This window comes from Caretta caretta, chromosome 2, assembly GCF_965140235.1.
Source record: "Caretta caretta isolate rCarCar2 chromosome 2, rCarCar1.hap1, whole genome shotgun sequence".
NCBI lineage: Eukaryota > Metazoa > Chordata > Testudines > Cheloniidae > Caretta > Caretta caretta.
This window is the reverse complement of record NC_134207.1, coordinates 76,228,805-76,250,874: the sequence shown is the minus strand read 5'-3', so window position 1 is coordinate 76,250,874 and position 22,070 is coordinate 76,228,805. Positions and strand designations below refer to the sequence as shown.

The window sequence follows — 22,070 nt, the reverse complement described above, 5'->3', positions numbered from 1 at the left end:
GGTGAATTTCACCTTCCCAACCTGGCACCTGCCACCATCCCACATAAAGTCCAACTCAGATTTTATACAGGTAAAGTTCATTTCAATTTAAATGGAAAATACTACAGCATTAAAGGCCAGATTATGGCTGTCTCTCCATGGACATACCTGGCAGGGGACGGATGCAAAGGAGTCCACTTTCCTCCCTCTTCAACCCCGGCACAGAAATCAGACATAATTCCAGTCTTCATGTTCACTAAGCACTAAGAGGAGGAATAGCATTGCCCCAGTGCTATGCTCCCCAGAGGATGTGGAGTTAGGTTCATTTGCACCAGCATAAGATGTGACATTCTGGTATGTACTCATTCAGCACAAGCAGAATGCCCCCAAGAACCAGGTACCCTGTCCCCAATGCAGTTTGAAGCTTAAGTACCACAATAACTACTCTAAGATTACATAATTAAAATTAACACACAATCAGAAAATGCAAATTTCAACATTGCTACAATTATGTTAAATCAGCCATATTAGACATCCTGTATATTTTATGTTAGACATTTAATATAAACAGCAAGTATCAATTTAGATATTCAGTTAGATTAACAAGACTAGCATACATGTGTACTGATAATATGACCAAATTAATACTGCCGAAGGAACAAGCTTTTGAATTTCCTGTTTCTCTCAAGTATAACTGCATCCTTCATGCTGCATTAATGTAGTGTTTTTTGCATTTAATTTCCCTGATTTTTAGTTATTATAAAAGAAAATGATTTTCAAATGCTAACACTCCACTGCTGCTTTAAGGATTTAAGGCAGTGTAAGCACTTAAACCTCTAAGTCCTTAAGTCAGTATAGATGCTTAACTTGTCTTAAGGAATTAAGGTGGCATAGACGTTTAAGCTGCTTTAAATCCTAAAGGCCACCAGGTGCCCATTAACATACTTTGAAAAGGGTGTGCACTTCTGGAAAAAAAAATATAGACCACATTTCCAGGAGTGCAAACTCTTAGACTTGGCAAAATACAATTCTGTGCATATACAGTATGTAATTTTCAAGTGTGCATAACTTTGTTAATTTCTAGCCAATTTTTTCCTCAAACATAGTCCTGGATGCACTCTTTAAGAAGGATTTTTAACAGGTCAAGTTTCAATGTCCCGATGGTATTTTAGTTCTCTGTAGGGAAACAAACTGATGCAATTTTTATTGCACAAAGTATATTTTTACCCGATAACTCAAAAACTGCAGAAGATAATTTCTTCCAACTCTAAGGACAAAGACCAAAAGCATTTTCAAAAGTTTCTGAGTGAGAAGGTTAAGCACAACCTTCACTATCAGACACCATAACTGGTAATTGTTCCCATTTTTTATATCATAATTGTGACTGTTGCAATACTATTAATCTACATTTACAGTCGGGGTTGCTGTATTTTTTGCCATATGACTTGCCTCTCAGTGAGCAATAAGACAAATCTGTTTTTTAAATTCCCATTGCCCTTCCCCTTTTTCATCCCTTCCATTCTCACTCAAAATGTTATTACCACCATGGCACCCAGACTCCAGCTGTGCATATTCCTCAGGAGGGCAGGTGTATAACTTCCCCATAAGCCAATAAAATCAGACAGTAGGATGGTTATTTGGGTAATACTGTCAGCACTCCCCACAGGACACCATATAAGTCACATTCACAATATGCTAAGTCTACCCAGGAGCAGGGAGTGAGATTCAGAAGTCTATCTTGTAACATGGGACTCCCACATACTAGTGTAGCACACTGTTGGAAGCCACTGAGTCAACTAATTAAAGACAATTTTATAGCCAGACGATTTGTTACCCTTACCCTGCACACACACAAAATAGCCTAGAGGGAGTTGTGGCTCTTTGCAGCTTTTAAAAAAATATCCTCCATCTTTTGCCACGTATTGAAATGTAAACTCCTGCGTTTACATGCATATGCTACAATCCTATCTTTAAACAACATTAATGTTGATTAAAATTATTTTTTGTAAATAACATATGGTGACTGTTCTGAAGGTAACACCTGCTGACACACTGAAAGAAATAGCTAGAAGAAAAACAAGATGACCTACATAGATCTCTAATAGATCATAAAAGATAACTAATATATGTTATATTATTCAGGAAATAGATTGGTTTGATTTAGTTTTTCCTCCAATATTTTTAGTACATTCACCACAAGGAGAGGTTACTTACCTTCCAATAACTTGAGTTCTTCAAGATTTTTGACTCTATGGGTGCTCCATTGTATGGTGTGCACACGTTTGTGTGCTCTCAACCAGAGATTTGGATTAGCAGTATCTGCAGGTCTATGCCTATGCACCACATGGCCTCATGCTTCAGAACGAGGGCACATAAGGAAGAATGGATCCTCTGTTGCACCAGTTCCTTCTCAACTACAGAATTAGAGACTCCGTAGTAGAGGAGGAGGGCAGGAGGTGGCGCCCCCAGAGGGACAAAACATCCTGAAGAATTCTAGTTCCTGAAAATTAAGTAATCTTTCCTTCTTTTTCAAGTACATGTCCCTATGGGAACTCCACCGTAGAAGACTCTCGAGCAATAACTCAACATTGAGATGGGTACGGAGGGGGGTGAATCCAAGATGGTGCAGAGGACAGCATCACCAAAGGTCACATCAGTGTTGGATGCAGATAGAGTAGTGTAATATTTGGAGAACAGGTGAACTTAAGACCAAGCTGTGGCCCTGTAAATTTCAGTGATGGGAACGTCATTGAGGAGGGTAACTGAAGTGAATTGAGCCCTGATGCAATTTGCTGACACTCTGGGGAGGGTGGTTGTATCCCAATGATCTTATAACAGGTTATGATGCAACTTGAAATCCACTCTGATAATGTTTAAAAGGAGATTGATTGTCCTTTCATTCTTTCAGAAAAGGGTATGGACAGCCTAGGGGAAACCTCAAAGCATTTAGTCCTATCCAGATAGAAGGGTAGTGCCCTCCAAATATCTACAGTGTGAAGGCTTATCTCATCTCTGGAAGAGGGAGGTTTGGTGAAGAATACTGGCAGATGGATATCCTTGTTGATATGGAAGTCTGATGAAACTTACATGATAAACCGAGGATTGGGGCGTAGCATTACCTTGTCACAATAGAAGGTAACATAAGGCAGTGAGCCATGAATGCTCCAGGTTCTCCCCCACTGATGGGGGCCATCCAAAGTCTGAAGGGGAGGGCATGATGTCGGTGAGATTTTGAACCAGCAACAAACCACAGGAAATATTTATGGAAGGAGTGCACAGCGACTTGAAAATATGCATATTGAAGGTTGAGAGCAGTAAACCAATCCCATTGACTCAGACAAGGGATTATGGTAGCCAGGATCACAATCCTGAAATGCTGCGAAAGAATGTAGGTAGTCATGTTTTTGAGTCTTAGGATTGCCCTCCAACTGCCCTTTGTTTTGGGAAAAGACAGTTACTTTCCTGTATTGTAACCATTGTTCTTCAAGATGTGGGTGGAGACATATTCCACTCAGGTTTGTGCATTCCCAGAGCACCAAATATGGAGAATTTTGCCTAGTAGTACCCATAGGGGTGGTGCTCACGCCCTCCCCCTGGGTACATAAGGGCGGCATCGCCCTGACCCCCCTCAGTTCCTTTGCACTGAAATATCCAGCTGAAGACTCCAATGCAGAGGGATGGAGGATAGGTCAGGGAATATGTGTGCATCCACATCTCAAAAAACAACATTTACAATATAGGTAAGTAACCTTCTTTTCCCAGGTGACTCACAAGCAGTTCCAGCAGGAGGTGGGTTCAGAGTCTTATTAAATAGTGGGTGTAGGATTGTCTTTCCAAACTTTGCATCCAATATTGATGCTGTGGTGATAGAATAATGTCTAGTAAAGGCTAAATCTGTGTAGATGTTGTCCAAATCAAAAATCATTTCCAAGTTACACAAGTAGGTGGCTCTACCTCAAAGTCAGGCTTACTGGTCTATAGTTCCCCGGCTCCTCCTTTTCCCCCTTTTAAAGATGGGCACTATGTTAGCCCTTTTCCAATCTTCCGGGATCTCTCCTGTCATCCATGAGTTCGTAAATATTCTTGCCAGTGGCGCTGAGACTTCTCCACCTAATTCCTTTAGTACCCTGGAGTGAATACCATCAGGCTCCACTGATCCGAATTCATTCAAATTGGTCAGAAGATCTTTGACATGTTCTTTACTTATCCTAATCCGCATCCCTTCCCCTGTAACGTCTATGGTAACTTTGCTAGTCATCTGGTCCCACCTTATTTTTTGTGAGAAGACTGAAGCAAAGTAAGCTTTGTGCAGCTCTGCCTTCCTATCATCTTCTGTTACCAGCTCACCTTCTCCACTGAGCAGCAGACCCACATCATCCCTGATCTTTCTTTTTTGTCTGACATGTTTGTCTTGTGATACAGCATGGCCAGAGGGCAGCAGGAGAGTGTTAGAAGGGAGCCTTATTCCCTGTAGAGGGAAGAAAGTTTGCTATAGATTAATTAAAGCACCTGAAGCAAATTAGAGCACCTGAAGTCAGTCACCTGATAAAACCCTCCTGCTTCAATTAGACAGGAGAAGGAGTTGAAGCAGAGTGGATTGGTTTTGGAGCAGAGAGCAGTTTGGAGGAGTTGGAGCAGAGACCAGTTTGGAGGGAAGCAGAGGAGAGTTTGGAGAAGTGCTGCGGTGGGCTAAGAAGACCAAGACCCTAGGTAAAGAAACGCCCACTTGTTGAGAGGGAGAGCAGGAAGCCCCACAAACTGAAGGGCAGAAGAGGGAAGAAGCCCAGGGGAAGGAACCGCTAGTTCAAGCGGTTTACCGCTATCCCTAGGGCCCCTGGGCTGGGACCCGGAGTACAGGGCGGGCCCGGGTCCCTCCCTCTCCACTCCCCTCCTCTAGGACACTAGTGGGGCAGTTAATACCCCAGTTCAGGGGCGAGAAACGATGCCCTGAACTCTCCCCAAGAAGAGAAAGCGCGAGACCCATCAAAGTAGTGCCGGAAATTTGCCACAGTCTGAAGAACCCCTTCTTGTTGTCTCTAACATTTCTTGCCAGCTGTAATTCACTCTTTGCCTGGGCTTTCCTGATTTTGTCCCTACACTCTCACACTATTCCCTCTATACTTCCTTGGTGACATGCCCCTCCTTCCATTTCCTATATGTATCTCTTTTGGTTTTTAGATAGCTAAAAAGCTCCTTGTGCAGCCATATTGGACTCCTGTGGCTCTTATCTTTCTTCTGCATCAGAATAGCTTGATTTTGAGCCTCTAGTATTACAACTTTTAGGAACTGCCAGCCCCCTTTGACTTTTTCTTCCTAATTGGTCTTTCCATGGGACTTTGCCTACTATTTCTCTGAGTTGATTTAAATCTGCCTTTCTGAAGTTCAGTGTCTTTGTTTTGCTGTTGTCATGTCCTCCTTTGCATAGGATCTTGAATTCTAATATGACAAAAAGAAAAGGAGTACTAGTGGCACCTTAGAGACTAATAAATTTATTTGAGCATAAGCTTTCGTGAGCTACAGCTTCATCCGATGAAGTGAGCTGTAGCTCATGAAAGCTTATGCTCAAATAAATTGGTTAGTCTCTAAGGTGCCACTAGTACTCCTTTTCTTTTTGCGAATACAGACTAACACGGCTGCTACTCTGAAACCTCTAATATGACAGTTTCTCTCATTAACTGCATCCATCACCAGGGAGTTGAGACTGGGGTGTGAGAAGAAATATTCCAGCCCACTGACTGGTAGATAATTTTTTTGTCTCCCATTTTACAGATAGTTGTGAGGATGGCAGCAGTTGTTTGCCACAAATTACGGGCTGGAGATAAGAGCGCCTCATTAACGGGCAGTGCTATTTCCTCACGTAGACTGGTGTGAAGAATGTCCATCAGAGAGTGCCCAGGACTCTCATATCTCCTCTGTCACGATTTGAAGAGATACTGCAAGTCTCTTCATTAGGTACTGAAATTACCTAAAATTGTCTGCATAGGATGGTGGTGTTGGCATCAATGCCTTGTTTGGAGAGGAAAAAGATGTATGGGAAAAAGGTATCTCCTCCTCTGGAGGTGGCAGTGGAACCTCCTGATCTTCCTTCCATACCAGGGAAACATGCAGCACTGGTGACTATGAGTGCAGTGCCGGTGATTGTTGAGATGACTGGGGAACTTCCAGATGTGGTCTCTTGAGGGCAGAAGCCCTACACAATTGGTCCCCATAGGTTGTCCAGGGATCCCAAAAGTCCCACTGAAGAGGTGGGTAGGAGAAGGGACCCCAGGGGAATTCGTATTCAATGGGCATGTGGCAGCTTCTGAAGTCCTTGTCAGGGTACGCTTCCGAGGCATCAGAGAAAAAGCTAATGAAGACTTCTGATCCTCAGTATTGTCCCAAGTCCAAAGGAGGGGCAGTAGGCATTGGTGCCGTAGGCATCAGTGCCGGAAATCCTACAGGAGGTTGCAGCATATAGACAGGTGGATGGGTAAGTACCAAGGGTTGAACACTTGCTGGAACCTGAAGAGAGGAGGCGGTTGGCAGGCACAGAGGTACTGTGGTAAACTCTCAGGTAAAGGGGTGACAATGGTTCCTCCAAAATGAAGAAGTCTTCCTGTGAAAGAAACCTAAAGCTTTTATAATGTATAGCTTAGACTGGGGGCGGTACTGGAGAACTAGTTGTGAGGACAGGAAGGTAGTTGCAGCTGGTGCCAAAGGAGCTATCAAAGTGGGATCTCTGTGCTCCAGGCATATATGATCCGAGGGAGCAGAGGTAAGAGAGGGCTCCATATGAGTCTGAGTAACAGACAGTACCACTGCCTTCGACTTTCTCACATGGTTGATTTTGACGAGTCTCAGTGCTATCCTGAGAGGTCTGTTTAGATGGTACCAATGGCCCAGTGCCGATGCCTGACAGAGCCTCATAGGTACCCATTCTGGGACACAAGGTCTTCTCAGAAACAGTTCTAAGAAGTGACTTATCTCTTTTTCTTCTCTCAGTAGAGGGAGACTTTCTTTTCTTGGAATGTTTTATCTCCAAAGAAGCCCTGGGAAGTGCTGAAATACTCAGGGGCGGTAGGGAAATTCAAACCCCTGAGAGTTCCACGAGGAAGAATTTCAGCTCAGCTCCCTTTGCAAGACCTGCTCTTACACACCATACAGACTTTGCACTTGGGATGGGACATGAGAGTCTCTGAGACACCAGGGACAGATATAATGCCCATTGCTCCGGGCACAAAACATTTTGCAAGTCTGACAGTCTTTGAATCCTGGGGCCTTCGGCATACAACAGATATAAGGCTAAGAGGGCCAAGGAATCAGTCCTGGAGACTGGGGAAAAGAAAAGGTAGGTGGAGACACCCTCTCCCCAAGGCATAAATTTATGCCAAATAACTTAATAATACGTTAAAAAAATAAAAGAAATAAAATGAATAATGGAAGAATGACTAAGTACTTGCTAGGAAGCAGCAGACATGCAGATGCTCTGTCTCGAGCTGCAGGCAGCTGAAAAGGAACTGCTTCACCCTATCTGCCTCACCCTGAAGCAGCAGGCCATGTGGTGCACAGGTGCAAACACTTCTAATTCAAATCTCCAATTGATGGCACACCGGTGTATACACATCCTACAATGGAGCACCCATAGAAGAATGATATTGAAGAACCATGGTGATATTTTATTTCTGTAATATGTACTGCTGACATACATCATTCTGCATAAGCTTTCATTAGTAATGCTAGCTGATGAAGCATCATATCATGATTTGGCATTAAAATTGGTTGAATTTTTCCAGTGGAACTTTTTATCATTCAAAATGCCTTTTGTAATCACCGAAACTTACTTCTGGACATTTTCATTTTACAGGAAATTTTGAAATTATTTCTTCTCTTTCAGCTTTGGAATGAAACAAATTTCAAAATCACAGAATTTACAGTGAAATGGAAATTTCAGTTCCTGCACAGCTCTGCTTGGTACTTTTAATGTCAGTAATTTCCACCCTGTACTTTTGGGGGGAAAGAGAAAGCCCTGCCACTATGGAAAGCAATTTGTTTCAAACAAAACATATTTGTATATATTTGGGGAGGTCTACCTTCAATTTTTGGGGAAAAACTGATATTTGTAAATTCAAGTTTAAAAGCTATCATAACGAAATATCCATCTATTATTAACCACCCTAGTATCACACACCATTGTAATTAATTAATAGAATAGAACACCTTCTAGAAGAAATTATTGTTCATTAAGGATTTTGAACAGAACTAGACAGTGATGCCCATTGCTATCCTTTGAAAGAAAATATAAAATATCAGTATATCTCTGGATGCTATGTGCGACAGAATTTATTCCAGATTATTATTTTCATATGTAATCAAGTTTGTTTGATGGGTATATGAATCTGCATTTTAGAAGCACATTGTTAGGGTTCATCCAATAGCTAGACCTAAATGTGGGACTAGATTTAAGGTTGGGAAGGGACAGGGAGGGAGTTTGGCTATTCAGGAATTCTTTCTCCAGCTTCAAAAAACAGAATAATCCTACTTGTAATTATTTTAATTGATAGGATACTAACCATGTAAGTACTGTAGCAGGTAATAATATAATCTGAACTGTATTTGTGCTAGAGCTAAAAGAATAGCATGCCAAGGGATCATCTTGAAGAGTATTTTTTGGAAATCTCTCTTCAAATATGATCCCAGTGTCTGTGATGGGATCCTTAGCTTTCTATGTGTTTATACCAGGCACATCGGTATGGAATGTAAGTGTATATGTTAGTATACATTTTGGGAAAGCACACTGTTTTGTATCTGCAGAATGTAAGGTTTAAAGAAGCTATCACAGCACTTAGATCTAAGATCTTTGGGGCAGGTACTGCCTTTTTGTTCTGTTTTTGTACAGCCCTCTTACGATGGGGTCCTGGTCCTTGACTAGGGCTCGTAGGTGTTATAGTAATACACATACATTAATATAATAACCATCGAGCTGGTGTGTGTCTCGTGGGGTCCCACCGGGATTGGTTCTTGGCCCTACATTACATAATATTTTTAACAATGACCTGGAAGAAAACATAAAATTATCACTGATAAAAAATTGGAGTTGACATAAAAAATTGGGGGAGTAGTAAATAATGAAGTGGACAGGTCACTAACATAAAGTGATTTGAATTGCTTGGTAAGCTGAACGCATGCAAAAATATATGTTTTAATAAGGTTAAATGTAAATGTATACATCTAGAAAGAAAGAATGTAGGCCTTACAGAATGGGGGAAGGACTCTATCCTGAGAAGCAGTGACTCCGAAAAAATTTGGGGATTGTGGTAGATAATCAGCTGAACATGAGCTCCCAGTGTGACACTAAGGCTAAAAGGGCTAATGCAACCTTTGGATGCATAAACAGGGGAATCTTGAGTAGACATAGAGAAGTTTTTTTACCTCTGTACTGGGCATTGGTATGACCACTGCTGAAATACTGTGTCCAGATCTGGTATCCACAATTCAAGAAGGATGTTGATAAATTGGAGAGTTCAGAGAAGAGTCTTGAGAATGATTAAAAGAGTAGAAAACATGCCTTATAGTAACAGAGACAGAGCAAGAGGGTAAATCCCCAGGGTTAGGCTGAAGAGGGGCAAGCCTGAATATTGGTTATTTGGTATGTTATCCATTTCACACTGCACTGAACCCAAATGAATGCCTGGTATTTGGGGGTTTAGTGCAGTCTCCCATTAAAGTTAACAGTTAATGAAGTCGCAAAACTTTTACTTTTAAATCTACCTCTGTATTTATGTTCATTCTCCTGTATGTTCTGATCAACACAGGCTTTGTAGAAACAAACAAAACCAAGTTTTTAAAAACATAATGGGCCTTATTCTCTACAACACTGTACCAATGCAAAGTGAGCACAAAGCACTACTGCCACTATTGTGAGTGGAGTGATTTGATATTTCACATTCACATGTATTACTTTGCACAAGTGTAAATACCTGCAGTGTGCAAAGGCAGGAGAGAAACAGGTCCAGTGTTAACTAAAATGTTTTATACATTGTTTTGGTAATATCTGAATGAAAAAAAAAATCTTACTTCGATTTAAACAGTGCCCTGTAGTGTTTGCAATTAAAATACTGTACAGTACCACTGTGCTAGTACATCAAAGCTGAAAAGTGAAACTAAGTAAAAATGACAATAGAAGCTATTAGTCTATTTTCAATGCCTATTCTGAGTGAAGTGCAAAAACGAAACAAGCGGTATAGTGGTGAAGAGTACAATAAAGTAAATTTTTAAAATTCTGTCAAATTTTAATAATCTAAGTTTGTTTTGAAGATAAAAATATTAATCAGTGTTCTTAGAACCATGCAAGTATTTTTAATATCAGTTGTATGCAAAGCACAAACAGAAATTAAATGTTGTCAGTGACAAAAAAAAAAAACCCACAACTTAATTTTTCTTTATCTTAGATAGAAAAGCTAAAAGGTGAAAATAATTCTTCAATATAGAATTTAGGGAATTTTACAGTATCTGATCTCTCGTAAGAGTTTTGTAGCAAAAGCAACTGTATTTTCTAAACTTCTGCTTCACTAGGCCCTGATTTTGCAATTAACTCTACACAGGCTCAGGGGGTCCATCTGCTTGGTGCCAAATACAGCATTAGTGTTCTAGTCAAATTTCATATAGAAGATGCCATAATGGAATATCTGTTGCCTTCCAATTTATAAAGTGATAAAAGATTTAGTGTGTACATTGCTTTGCAGAACAGAGGTCAGGAAAATGGAACAGGAAACACTTAACACATTAAACATACATATAAAATTAGCACTGCAGCATCAAATTAATAACTGTATACTTATCCTAAAGGAAGTCATGTAGAAATATCAGGACCAGATCCTACAGTCCTAACACAGAAAAATAGCAATAGACGTCAATAGGGGATGTTACTTGCATATTGCCAAGAAGATTGTGCCCTTATATACTGAAAATTTAATAAAATTGTGCTAAAGTATTTCAAAGAAGTCAGTAACTAACCAGATTTAAGTGATGCTGTTTTACTTCTGTTAAACAAAACAGTTCTAATGGTACCCACCTTCATATCTTCCAAATTTTTCTGTCGAGTCCATAGTAATTCTCCATATGTTTTTTCCTCATGCTGTATTCTCTTCTCATATTTTTCTAATTCATTCTGGAGGTAATCAATTATCATCTGATTTTTCTCCTGCTTACAGCTAACAGCACTAAAATTTTCCCTTTAAAAGAAAAAAGTTCTTAATAAAAATTATTATTATAAACTGATTTTTAGTCTTACCTTATATAGTTTAATATTTAATTTTACTGTAGACAAAAAGACAGACAAATCTCACATATGTTAAGATCCATTTGAAAAACGATATAGAACCATGTGATAGATATAACATGTTCTTTTGAACAACCTCACATGTACTCTGCCCACTAATCCATCTCCATCAGACTACTATGTTAGGCCATCTTTAGAGGTTTCTAAAATGTACTTGTTATAATTTTCATTTTCCTCAGAGGTCCATATATGAGTACTCATGTTACTAATGGAGTCGCATTTTTCACACAAAAGGATATGAAAAATAAAATATAGCAAATTAGGAGTCCTATAGATAATATAGTATTTGATCGTGTAATTAAAGACTGTCATAATACATATACACAAGGGGATGAATAAAGGTTGCACAGGAAACCTTAAGTCTGGCATTTCCTAACTTTTCAGTGCTTTACTTTGTAACCTAAATGTTGTTTTAAAATAGCTTTTTGGGGGGAGGTGTGGGTAATGCAATTTCCTTCATTTTTTTTAAAAAAAGCAAACACACAAAAATCCCTTCATGTATAATCATGGTGAACTCACATGTGTCATCAGCAGTACTGGAAACTTTACATCCACTGCACAGACCTCTACCACTTACTAACATCATATCTGGTAGCAGTAGTAGAACTAGACACGAGCGAGGAATGAGATACATACTTTGCCAGTGGGATTTACAGCTATCTGCTGAAAGCACAGAAATGCTGAGATTCAGGAATCCTGGGTTCAATTACAAGGTTTGGAGGAAAGTATGTTCTATTGGTTACAGACCCTTCTGCACTCTTCCCCCCCCCGCTTGTCCCTGTCACCAGCATGTGCCCCTTAATCTGTCCCTCTGCTCCCATTTCCTTCTCCTTATGTCTCAGGCACATTATGTAGGCAGTTAGCACAGGGAAGGGAAAGGTTCCAGTATGATTAAGTATGCACACTCCCAGTTCCCTTAGGACCCCAGGTGTTGGCTATCTCCCACTAATCCAATCAAACTTGCCCCTCTCTACCCCCAGTGAGACAAGAGGAGCTTGGTGCAGTTGGCAATGTGGTAGGTTCTTGCTTAGAATTGCTAGTTCTATGCATTTTCTATAGGGTTTTTGTTTTTCCAAGGGAGAGTGAAAAGCAGTAAGGTTTTTCAAAATGGTTCACCATTTTTATTGGGTTGCCTTGATTGGTTTTAGGATGGGACTGTGTTTTCCTTAATTAGTGAGTTAGCATAGGGATTTGTGGTAGTCTTTTCAGTTACACAGCTGCCCCTACTCTGGAAAATTTTTAATTTTATAGTACTGTTGTTTTAGTACTATATAGGTCAAAATTTCTATTTTATTCTTGTAGTTTATGTTTAGGCTTTTGCTATTTTTTTTTTTGCAGTTAAACAGTAATAAGTGGAAGAGGAGATCAGATAAAAGTGTGAGAGAGTAAGCTAGAAAGTAAGCAATAGCCATGAATGAAGGCAGCAGCAGGAACCCCATGTCTCCAGTTTCTCCATCAAGCCAGGCAGGAATCGGCACCTGGAATCAAGGGCTGTTGCCTCCAGCTGCTTCCCTCAAGTGTGCACGGTTTCTTCACAGAAACAGTAACTCCCATATCATAGGACTGCTGATAAACAGACTAAAAATCTATTGAGGTATTTGAATGATCTTTTGTCACTGGGTCTAAGACACTGAGTCAGACTCAAACAGGAAAGTTTCTTACATGCTACTTGCCTTAATTTTCTCAACATCTACACTAATCCACACAGATGAGTTGATCTCTCTCCTCATAGATGGGGTCAGTTCAAGCATTTTGAAGAGGATGCTGGGAACCTTGGGTTTACCCATCTTGCAAACTACCAGAAGAGTTCTTCTAAAGTTGTATAACAATCACTTAAACCAATCACCATTCCACCCAAAAGTAAAATATGTAATCCAAATATATAAGCATGTTTAACATTTAACTAGGTATATCACCCAAAAATAGGAACTGGCTCCAGGGAAAGCCTTCTTTAAGATATGTACATAAAATGCCAACTGCTGGGACAGATTATTAGAGACATTAATAGAATAAAAGAAATTAACAGACAAGAAATATTCCTTTCTTCTGCATACGCACCACTAATCCTCACTAAAGGGAAATAACAATCAGCAAGAAGTAGCAAGCAATGAGAAAGAACCTTTCCCTTCTCTTTCTCCCCCCTTCCTTTTTGTTTTAAACAAAGGCTGTGTGCTCCAATGACCATAGATGCTGTAGGTGCACTATCCTAGTTTTCCAGCAATTCACATGGGGGAAGAATTCTGCTTGTGCTGTGTGGTCTCTGCGCAGAGGAGAATGGTAAAAATTAGATGGGGAACAAGCAACTTCAATCATCTGGATCCAAGTCTTGGAAGTGGAGTGACTTCAGATCTTTAAGAGTGAGATGGGATACCTGAGAAGCAGAGGCTCAAGAAATATTCAAAGTATTCTTTACAGAATTTCAAAATCAATGGTCTTTTTAAAGAGTAGGAATTGGAAAAATTTGGAGGAATCCCTCAGCAGAAGGAGTGCTGAACTCAAGAACTATTTAGAACCAGAGAGTTACTGGTAGTGACCAAAACAAACAAACATTACAACCTTTCACTACCAACTTCAGTTGCTCTTAAAGGTTCTTGGCCAGAACCAAGAAATAGAGTTTGGGATACAGCATCCCATTGCATGAAACTGATCAAATGGATGTCAGTAGCAACCGCGGGATCTGAGATGCTGAGCACCGATCCTCTGTATTTTTGGAGTCCATTAGACTGGAGGTCGGAACACCAGGTTCAGCTGAATCATTCTTCTTGAATCAAGGTTTGGAAGAAGCCAATCCCAGGCAGTTGGGAATGTGTAGCACCTGCAAATGGAAGTGAACGTGGCTGGAAGAAGGGAGCTAAAGTGTGTGGAGGCAAGAAACTCTTTTTTCATGACTTCCCCATCCTGTAAGTAACTTTGCAATTCAACAGAACACAGCTATTTTCTCTTTGACATTGCACAGCAGGCTCACCTTTATCCTGGAGAAGAGTAAGCCTGCTGTGCAATCATCATATATGGCCCTCCAAGGCTTGCGTGGCCTAGAAGGCTACAGGTATTTTCAGCTGGATAGGGCCCTTGGAGACTATTTTCAGGACTCATCAGTCACAGTAAGTGTAAGTCCACATTTCTTGAAACAGAGAAAAACCAGAACACAAGAAATCCTCCATTAATTAAAGATGCAACTGACCATGGATTTTATTAGATTTTGGAAAATAGTCCTGATGCCTGAAATACCATTTACCAGGCAGACAATTTATCATGAATGTCTTCTACAAATGCACAAAACCCACAAAGCATAATCAGACAAAAATACTTTCAAATTATTGATAAAAACTGCATTATATTTATGATAAATAATACTGTACAGATAACATAAAAGCTACGTTTTAAAAAACTTTGATAGGAATGGAAATTCTTACCTCAATTCTATGAGGGATTTCTCTGTAGTTTCAATTTGTCTTTGCTTTGTCTCTGCTAATTCATTTAATTCATGAATTCTGTTTTGAAAATTTTCAATAATGTGAATGGTTTCATCTAGCCGACAGGAAACATCTGAATATTTTCCCTGGAAACAAAGAAGAAAATGTGTGAGTGTGTGTATATATATAGTGTGTAAAGTAGGGAGGGCTAGATTTCTAGATACTGTATTTTAAGTGCACAATTATGAGCAACGATGCATGAAACTGCATACCTGAAGACACAGAACTGTTTTCAGAAGTGATGTTGAAGCACTTAGTGCAATTGAAATAATTCTGTTTCTTTAAGGGCAAAATTTTACACGTCTAAGCTATTGTTCCTCAACTTGTTGCACAACCTTGCTATTAATATTTGTATCCTCACAACTGCATATTGAATAATACCTTCTTCATTAATAGACACACCCCTTCTTAATCTGTGCTCTCATATACATAACAAACAGCTTCTAATAATTCTGTTCGCCTCTTCAAACAAACAACGGCTTGCATACGCAAAATCACCAATAGCAGGTGAAAGATAAACAAAACTTTTCACACATGGCCCAATTCTGTGCCCACTGATTTCAATGGATGCAGGATCAGGATCCTAGGTAGCAACTTTCACCTTAGGTTATCAAAATACTAACAAATGTTAATGGAGTCTTGCAACATCTCCATGAAGTTTGGTAGAAAATATTCTCCCAATTTTACTCAGTAGAAAACTAAGGCACAAAAAGTTAAAAGCACAATGTGTGCCTTAAAATAGGCAACTACTCCACACTTAGACATGTATCGAAGAAGAGTCCTGATTTTCAGGGGTACTTAGCAACTGTAGCCTCTAATGGCTTCGATGGGAGCTGTATGTGCTCAGTACCTTTGGATATCAGTATATTTATTTAATTGTGTAAAGATACAGGTGCCTTTAGACATAGGTCAAAATTTTCAGACAAGAACTGTTTGTAGGGTACTTGTTCCATATTACAGGCAGTGGGACAACTGAGAGTAAAAAATAAAAATCCTGAACTACAGTCCTCTTTTCTAATCCATAGATACATTGCCTCTCAAATGCATACTGAGACCAAATTATTTAAACTTAAAATAGGAAGAACTGTTTTTCACAAAATACTTGTAATTCACCATAGATATTAAAGTATGTCTTAATTTTCATATCTCCATTGTATCCAAGCAGTATGGCAAAGACTATTTGGCTTTTAGTTACACAGTTGGTGAAGAATCAGGTGAAATGCAATGGCCCCTTCTCATTTCACAGGTGACAACCAGATGGATGAAGAAAATTAAAAAAGGCTCATGATGCAAGCAAACAATACCGCTAATACCCACAGTATAACCAGGACTGCAATTTCCCCAGAACCAATACACCGAAAGAAGAGAGCTATAGAACAACAATAAGCAGGTGGGAGGCTGGAGCTACTTTAACAGAAACCCATTTTACATATAGGGAAAAATTACAAAGAGTAGCTCTAGTAATCCATACTAATGGACTCTAAATAGCAATAAGAAAAGGAGGACTTGTGGCACCTTAGAGACTAACAAATTTATTTGAGCATAAACTTTCGTGAGCTACAGTTCACTTCAGCTCAACAATGCATCCGATGAAGTGAGCTGTAGCTCACGAAAGTTTATGCTCCAATAAATTTGTTAGTCTCTAAGGTGCCACAAGTCCTCCTTTTCTTTTTGCGGATACAGACTAACACGGCTGCTACTCTGAAACCTGTCTAAATAGCAGTGTAAATGAGCTGAATTTAAGGAGGAGGAAACATACTTCTTGATCTCACACACAAACACACACATGGGCGGCAGGTTTGTATAATTTTTGGTGGTGCCCAGAACCTGTCCCTGCCCAAACTCCACCCCCCCCCCACCTGCCCAAGACTCTGGGAGGGAGTTTGGGTGGGGGAGGAGGTCTGGGGTGCAGGCCCTTGGCTGGGGCAGGGGATTGGGATGCAGACTCTGGGAGGGAGTTTGGGGATGGGAGGGGGTGCAGGGGTGAGGGCTGTGGCTGCAGATGAGGTGTGTGGGAGGGGCTCAGGGTGACAGTAGGCGTGTAGGGGGTGAGGGCTCTGTCTGGGGCTGGTGGGGTTGGGGTGTTAGAGAGGCTCAGGGCTGGGGCAGAGGGTTGGAGTAAAGGGGGATGAGGGCTCTGACTGGGACTGGGGATAAGGTGTTGGGGGTGCTTGAGGGGCTCAGGGCTCAGGCAGAGGGTTAGAGTGTGGGGGGGATGAGGGCTCTGGCTGGGGCTGGAGATGAGGAGTTTGTGGTGTTGGAGAGGGCTCAGGGCTGGGGCAGAGGGTTGAGGGTGTGTGGGGGGATGAAAGCTCTGGCTGGGGGTGTGGGCTCTGGGGTGGGGCAGGGCTGGGGATGCATTTGAGGTGCAGGCAGGCTGCTCCGGGACAGGGGCCAGAGAGGAGGACACCCCCCAGCCTTTTCCCTGCCAGCAGCAGCGAGTTCTGGGGGAGGAGCCCCCCTTTCCCGCTCCCCCCAGCAGCACACTCACCCCCACCACTGTCACTGCATGTGCTCCTAGGACCTCTCTCAGGTCCAGGAATCTCCCTCACCTCCCTCGTGGTGGGTGCCGGGGGTGCTGCGTGCACCTCCTCCCCTGCTGTTGCCCCTGACTGTAGCCTCACTGGGGGTGAGGGATGGGGCTGCCCCTTGCCCAGCATGGGGCAGGAGCGGTGACTGCCGGTGGGGGGGCCTCCTGTACTGGTGGAGGGTCACGCTGGAAAAGGGAAGGGTTGGAGGTGGAAGGGCAGGCTCAGAGTCAGTCTGCCCTGGCAGTCGAGTTGGGGGGCACTAGGACCCAGCAGCAGAAGTTGATGCAGGGAGACAGCATGGAGCTGCCCCTCAGAGGCAGGGATGCTCTGCTCCGGTGCGTGGGGGCAGAAAGAGGAGGCCGGGGGACTCTCGTGGGGGGGGGCAGGTGGGGCCGAGGGTGACACCCAGCCCCAATTATTGGTGGAGCTGGGCCCCGGGCTCTGAATATCGCTGGTGCCAAGGCACCACGTGGAGATATAACTCACCGCCTCTGCACACACACACACAAAGAATTACAGCCCTTATAAAGCATCACAGAAAAGTGCACCAGCAAACACATTAATACCCAAACTACGGTGGTTAGCAAAGGAGCGCATGCACTTACAAGTAATCGGCTTCACAAATCTCTTTTTCAGATGCTTTCCCCTTTCTGTCCAGGTGACAGCCTGACACTTGGTCTGATGGACTTTTACTCTTAGAGGAAAAAGACCCCCCATCTTGGATATATACCTCAAAGATAACTGAAAGAATCCATCCAGAAATCAAATCTTCATAAGGTACTTTGCCTCTAAATGTACATCTACACTTTGAGCTGGAGGGATAATTTTCAACTCAGGTAGACGCACAAACATGTGATTGAGCTAGAATGCTAAAAACAAAAAGTGTAGCTGTGGCAGAGTGGGAGGTGGGACAGGCAAGCTGCCCAACTAAGTACCTAGGGTCCTGGGAGGGATTGTACTCAAGGTGACTAGCCCATCCCACAGCCTTACTGCACTTCTAATCAAAGCTAGTGTGCATTCGTGTACCCAAGCAGGAAATTACACCTCCAGCTCCAAGTGTACAGGGAGTGATGCTCCAGAACAGATATGGAGACAATCAGGTGATCTTGTCAAACAAACCTGATTTCATTCTTTTATGACAGGGGTCGGCAACCTTCGGCATGCGGCCCATAAGGGTAATCTGCTGGTGGGCCACAAGACAGTTTGTTTACATTGGCTGTCCGCAGGCACGACCCCCAACAGCTACTGCGGTTCACCGTTCCCAAACAATGGGAGCTGCGGGAAGTGGCGTTCTACAGGGATCAGCCAACGCTATTCAAAATTTTTATCTATGATCTAGAAGTAAATATAAAATCATTGCTGATTTTAGGGGATATTGTCCATACTTGTTAAACTTCCTTTCTTCATTAATTTCTATACCAAGCCAGTTGCTTGGGTATAGTTCTTCCCTGCTAGCAAATTGAGAAACAAATAACTAAGTTTTTGACACATTATCCTTCTCTCCCCAGTATACGCTGAAACGGCTTACCAGCTCAGAACTCAGCTGCGACTTAGAAAGCAATTCTGGTAAAAAGAATGACCTTGAACAATTGTAAAACCAACAGGAAACTATAAAAGGACATTGTATTAATCTTTCCAAGGTGGCGGCCTGGACTGGTATCTCAAAGAAAATAAATTTTCTTACTTTTCTTCTTCAACCAGTCTAATTGCTTGGGACCTCCTACAGCAATAAAAAATCATACAGGAGGAAGGGATGAATGTCTAACAGCTGCCAGACACATCTTTCTGACAAAGGCTGCATCCAATTATGTTTGTACAACACATGGAGAGCTCTTGGTGAATATGAGAATTGATGTCTAGGTGGCTGCCTTGTAGATTTCCATGAAACACCTCCGATCTCTCTTCCCACAAAGACTCCATCCATGTGGTAATGCAGGCTTGAAATACATGCTTTCTCCTCAATCCATTCTGAAACTATTTGGAAGAATGCCTGAACTTTCCTAAATTAGGATATTGATGCAATATGAATAACCACTCTGAATCTCTCAGTTCTTAGCAAAGATAAATTCAGACAGCTGTTAATGCCAGGCAATGTAGCTTACCCTACTTGGAATTTTGTGGATTAAGACAAAAGAGTGGGAAAGGCTACTTCCTTGTTCAAATGACATACAGGAAAACCTTTCAGGAAAGGACCCTTATCCTGGTAGACCCTGTATCTAGCAGGAGAAGGCATGAAGTTCCTTGAATCTTCTGGCAAAAGAGAACTGCCATTGGAAACAGGACCTTAAGGTACAGTCAACAGAAAGAAAGGACAGTCGTATGGTTAAGTCACTGGACCGTGTAATAAACTGGCCTTCTCCCCAGCTCCCAAAAGACTCACTGCCACAACCACTCTCTTTCCAGGTAGTTTTTATTTTCCAACACAGGCAAAACAAACAAAAAACAGCCTACCTCGTGTTTTTTTCCCCTCCCTTTATCTCTCACAGGAACTTCCTGCTGCTCCTGCTTCTTGCAATTCCCGAACTCTGACTCACCAGGTCTCCCTTCCCTCTAGACCCAGGTGCCCTGTTTTAACCCTAATGGGGTCAGTTAACGAGGCACAAGTTGCACTGGCCCTGCTCCCTCTTAAATGTCACCCTGGTAAATTCCTCCCTCCTTGAAGACCTTGCCCACACTTAGGGCAAGCCTTACAGTCCATACCTTCACCATGACACAGTCAATACAGCCTCATTTTCTTCTCTGGGACTTCAAGGACCCACATGCTGAAGGTCTAATTCTCCCTCAAGCAGATTAAACACCAGAAGGAGGCAACCTCTCTCTTCCTGAATCACCAGCTGCTCTCTTTCTCATCTGTAGCATGCATTCTGTAGCTACCAGTTGTTCTGACAGTCCCCCAGTCCTCATGATGGGAGCCATAAAACTGTCCCTTGACTCCCCCTCTTCAAAGGGCCACTACTTTCACCCCAGCCTCTTATCTGCATGCTAACAAGGTCCATCTGGGTCCCCACTGGGCATCCATTGCCCACTCTTGAATCTGTGCCATGAGCTCCTGTTCCCTGACAGTCTTCTCAATCTGAAGTGTGGCCAATGTCTGCTCCAGCATCAAGCACTGCTGTTTTCCACACTCTAACTTCACTCTAGACTATGCTAATTCTTGTTCAGGTTTTATTGTCTGATTGATGATCTTCTGCTGGGAGGTTTCCTCCAGCTCTTGTCAATTCTCTTTTAAGATGTTCCAATAAGCTCTGAAGATGACTGAAGGCTTCCTCTCAGCCCCTATCAGTTGTTTCATGCAATCTTCAGCTCTCTCCACCCCTTTTCTGATCAACCATTGGTTTTCTGTACCCTACACTGCTGCTCTGGATTCATGACACCTTACCTCTGTATCAGGGCTGGGAAAGCCAACCAGTCTCTTCCCAAAATCATCAGTCACAGAAGATCCTTCAGTACCCTAATATGTAGTTGACCTCTCTGCTCCTGTACTCCCAAATCAACCCCTGCTGTGGGGTAGATCCAGATCTCACCTTGCATACCTGACACATCTCTGGGTAAATTCCAGTCCATCTTCTCTGACAATACCACATTTCCCCAGACAAGGGTGCACCCACAATCTGAGTCCACAAGACTTTCTACTGACACTCCTCCCAGCCTGACTAGTACCACGTACAAGTGAACCCTAGTGCCATTAAGAGAAGACCCTAGACCATAAGCCTGGCTGTAAAGCAACACAGGTAATTGCACTCCATTATTGTGCATTCTCACCTAATATCCAGACTTGCCACATCTGAAGCACACAATGGGACTTACCCAGCCAACCCCAAAAGCACTTCCTCAGACTGGCGCCCTGGTAGGTCCTGTGCATCCCCGTGTTTTGGGTTACTCAGGACCCTCTCCCACTAAGAGTTTCCTGGTGACTACCCAGATCGGGGTAGCCCCTTGTCTGATCTCCCCTAGTAGGCCACTCCTAGTTTGCTACACAGTTCAGGCTGCCCGGCTTCTTCAGTTTCAAAGGCGGCTTCTGTCCTTTCAACTGCCTCACCTACTGATGCAGGTTAGTTTTGCCTTACCCATCTCTGTGCTTCTATGGGTGGGACCTTCAAGAACTTCTCCAGGACCACTTGGTCCATGATTTTCTCTATGGAGCTAGTCTCTAGGCATAACCACCAAGCAGCAAGATCCCATAATATCGGAGCCACTACCCATTGTTGTGCCCCACACTGGAATAGTTTGGTCCAGTATGCCTCTGGAGTCAGTCCCAGTCTATCCAAAACCTTCTCCACAGGATAGGAGTTCACCTGCTCATTTCTCACAACTTGGTAGGCTACTTGTGCCGAACCCACCAGGAATAGTGCTATGGAAGCTGCCCAAGTCAATTCCCCCTAGCCTGCTGCACTTGTTATTTGCTCAAATCTGGAGGAAGGCCTCTTCACTCCTGTACCCAGCTTCGCCAGGCCAGGGACCAGATGGCCTGAGCTACCTCATCTCCAGTACCAGACACATTTCACAAGAATCCCTTGGCCCAACTGCTACTATTGCTGCTGGAAGTGGGCCTTTGCCATTGTTGCGGAAGGGCAAATCGTGCTTCTTGCCATTTCTGCAGGCTCACAACTAATTACAGAGTCATAGCCTGGGTCTGTTGCTGCTGTTTCTGTTGCCACTGTTCCATTAACAGACATATGACCTCCTCCATTTTTCCTCATTGCTAAAACTGAGGTGTGTGCCAGTCAGTGCTTGGAATCCAATTTCTTCCCTGTTCTAGGGGCCAATCAC

The 22,070-nt window shown here is 42.4% G+C and overlaps 1 protein-coding gene across 1 annotated transcript in view; it reads right to left on the bottom strand.

Annotated features, from left to right (window-relative positions):
- CCDC178 (coiled-coil domain containing 178) overlaps positions 1-22,070 on the bottom strand; it is a 364,864-nt gene that overhangs the window by 201,103 nt on the left and 141,691 nt on the right. Inside the window, 2 exon segments of the mRNA XM_048840566.2 lie at positions 11,030-11,189; positions 14,710-14,855. Coding sequence (XP_048696523.2) covers positions 11,030-11,189; positions 14,710-14,855 — 306 coding nt within the window.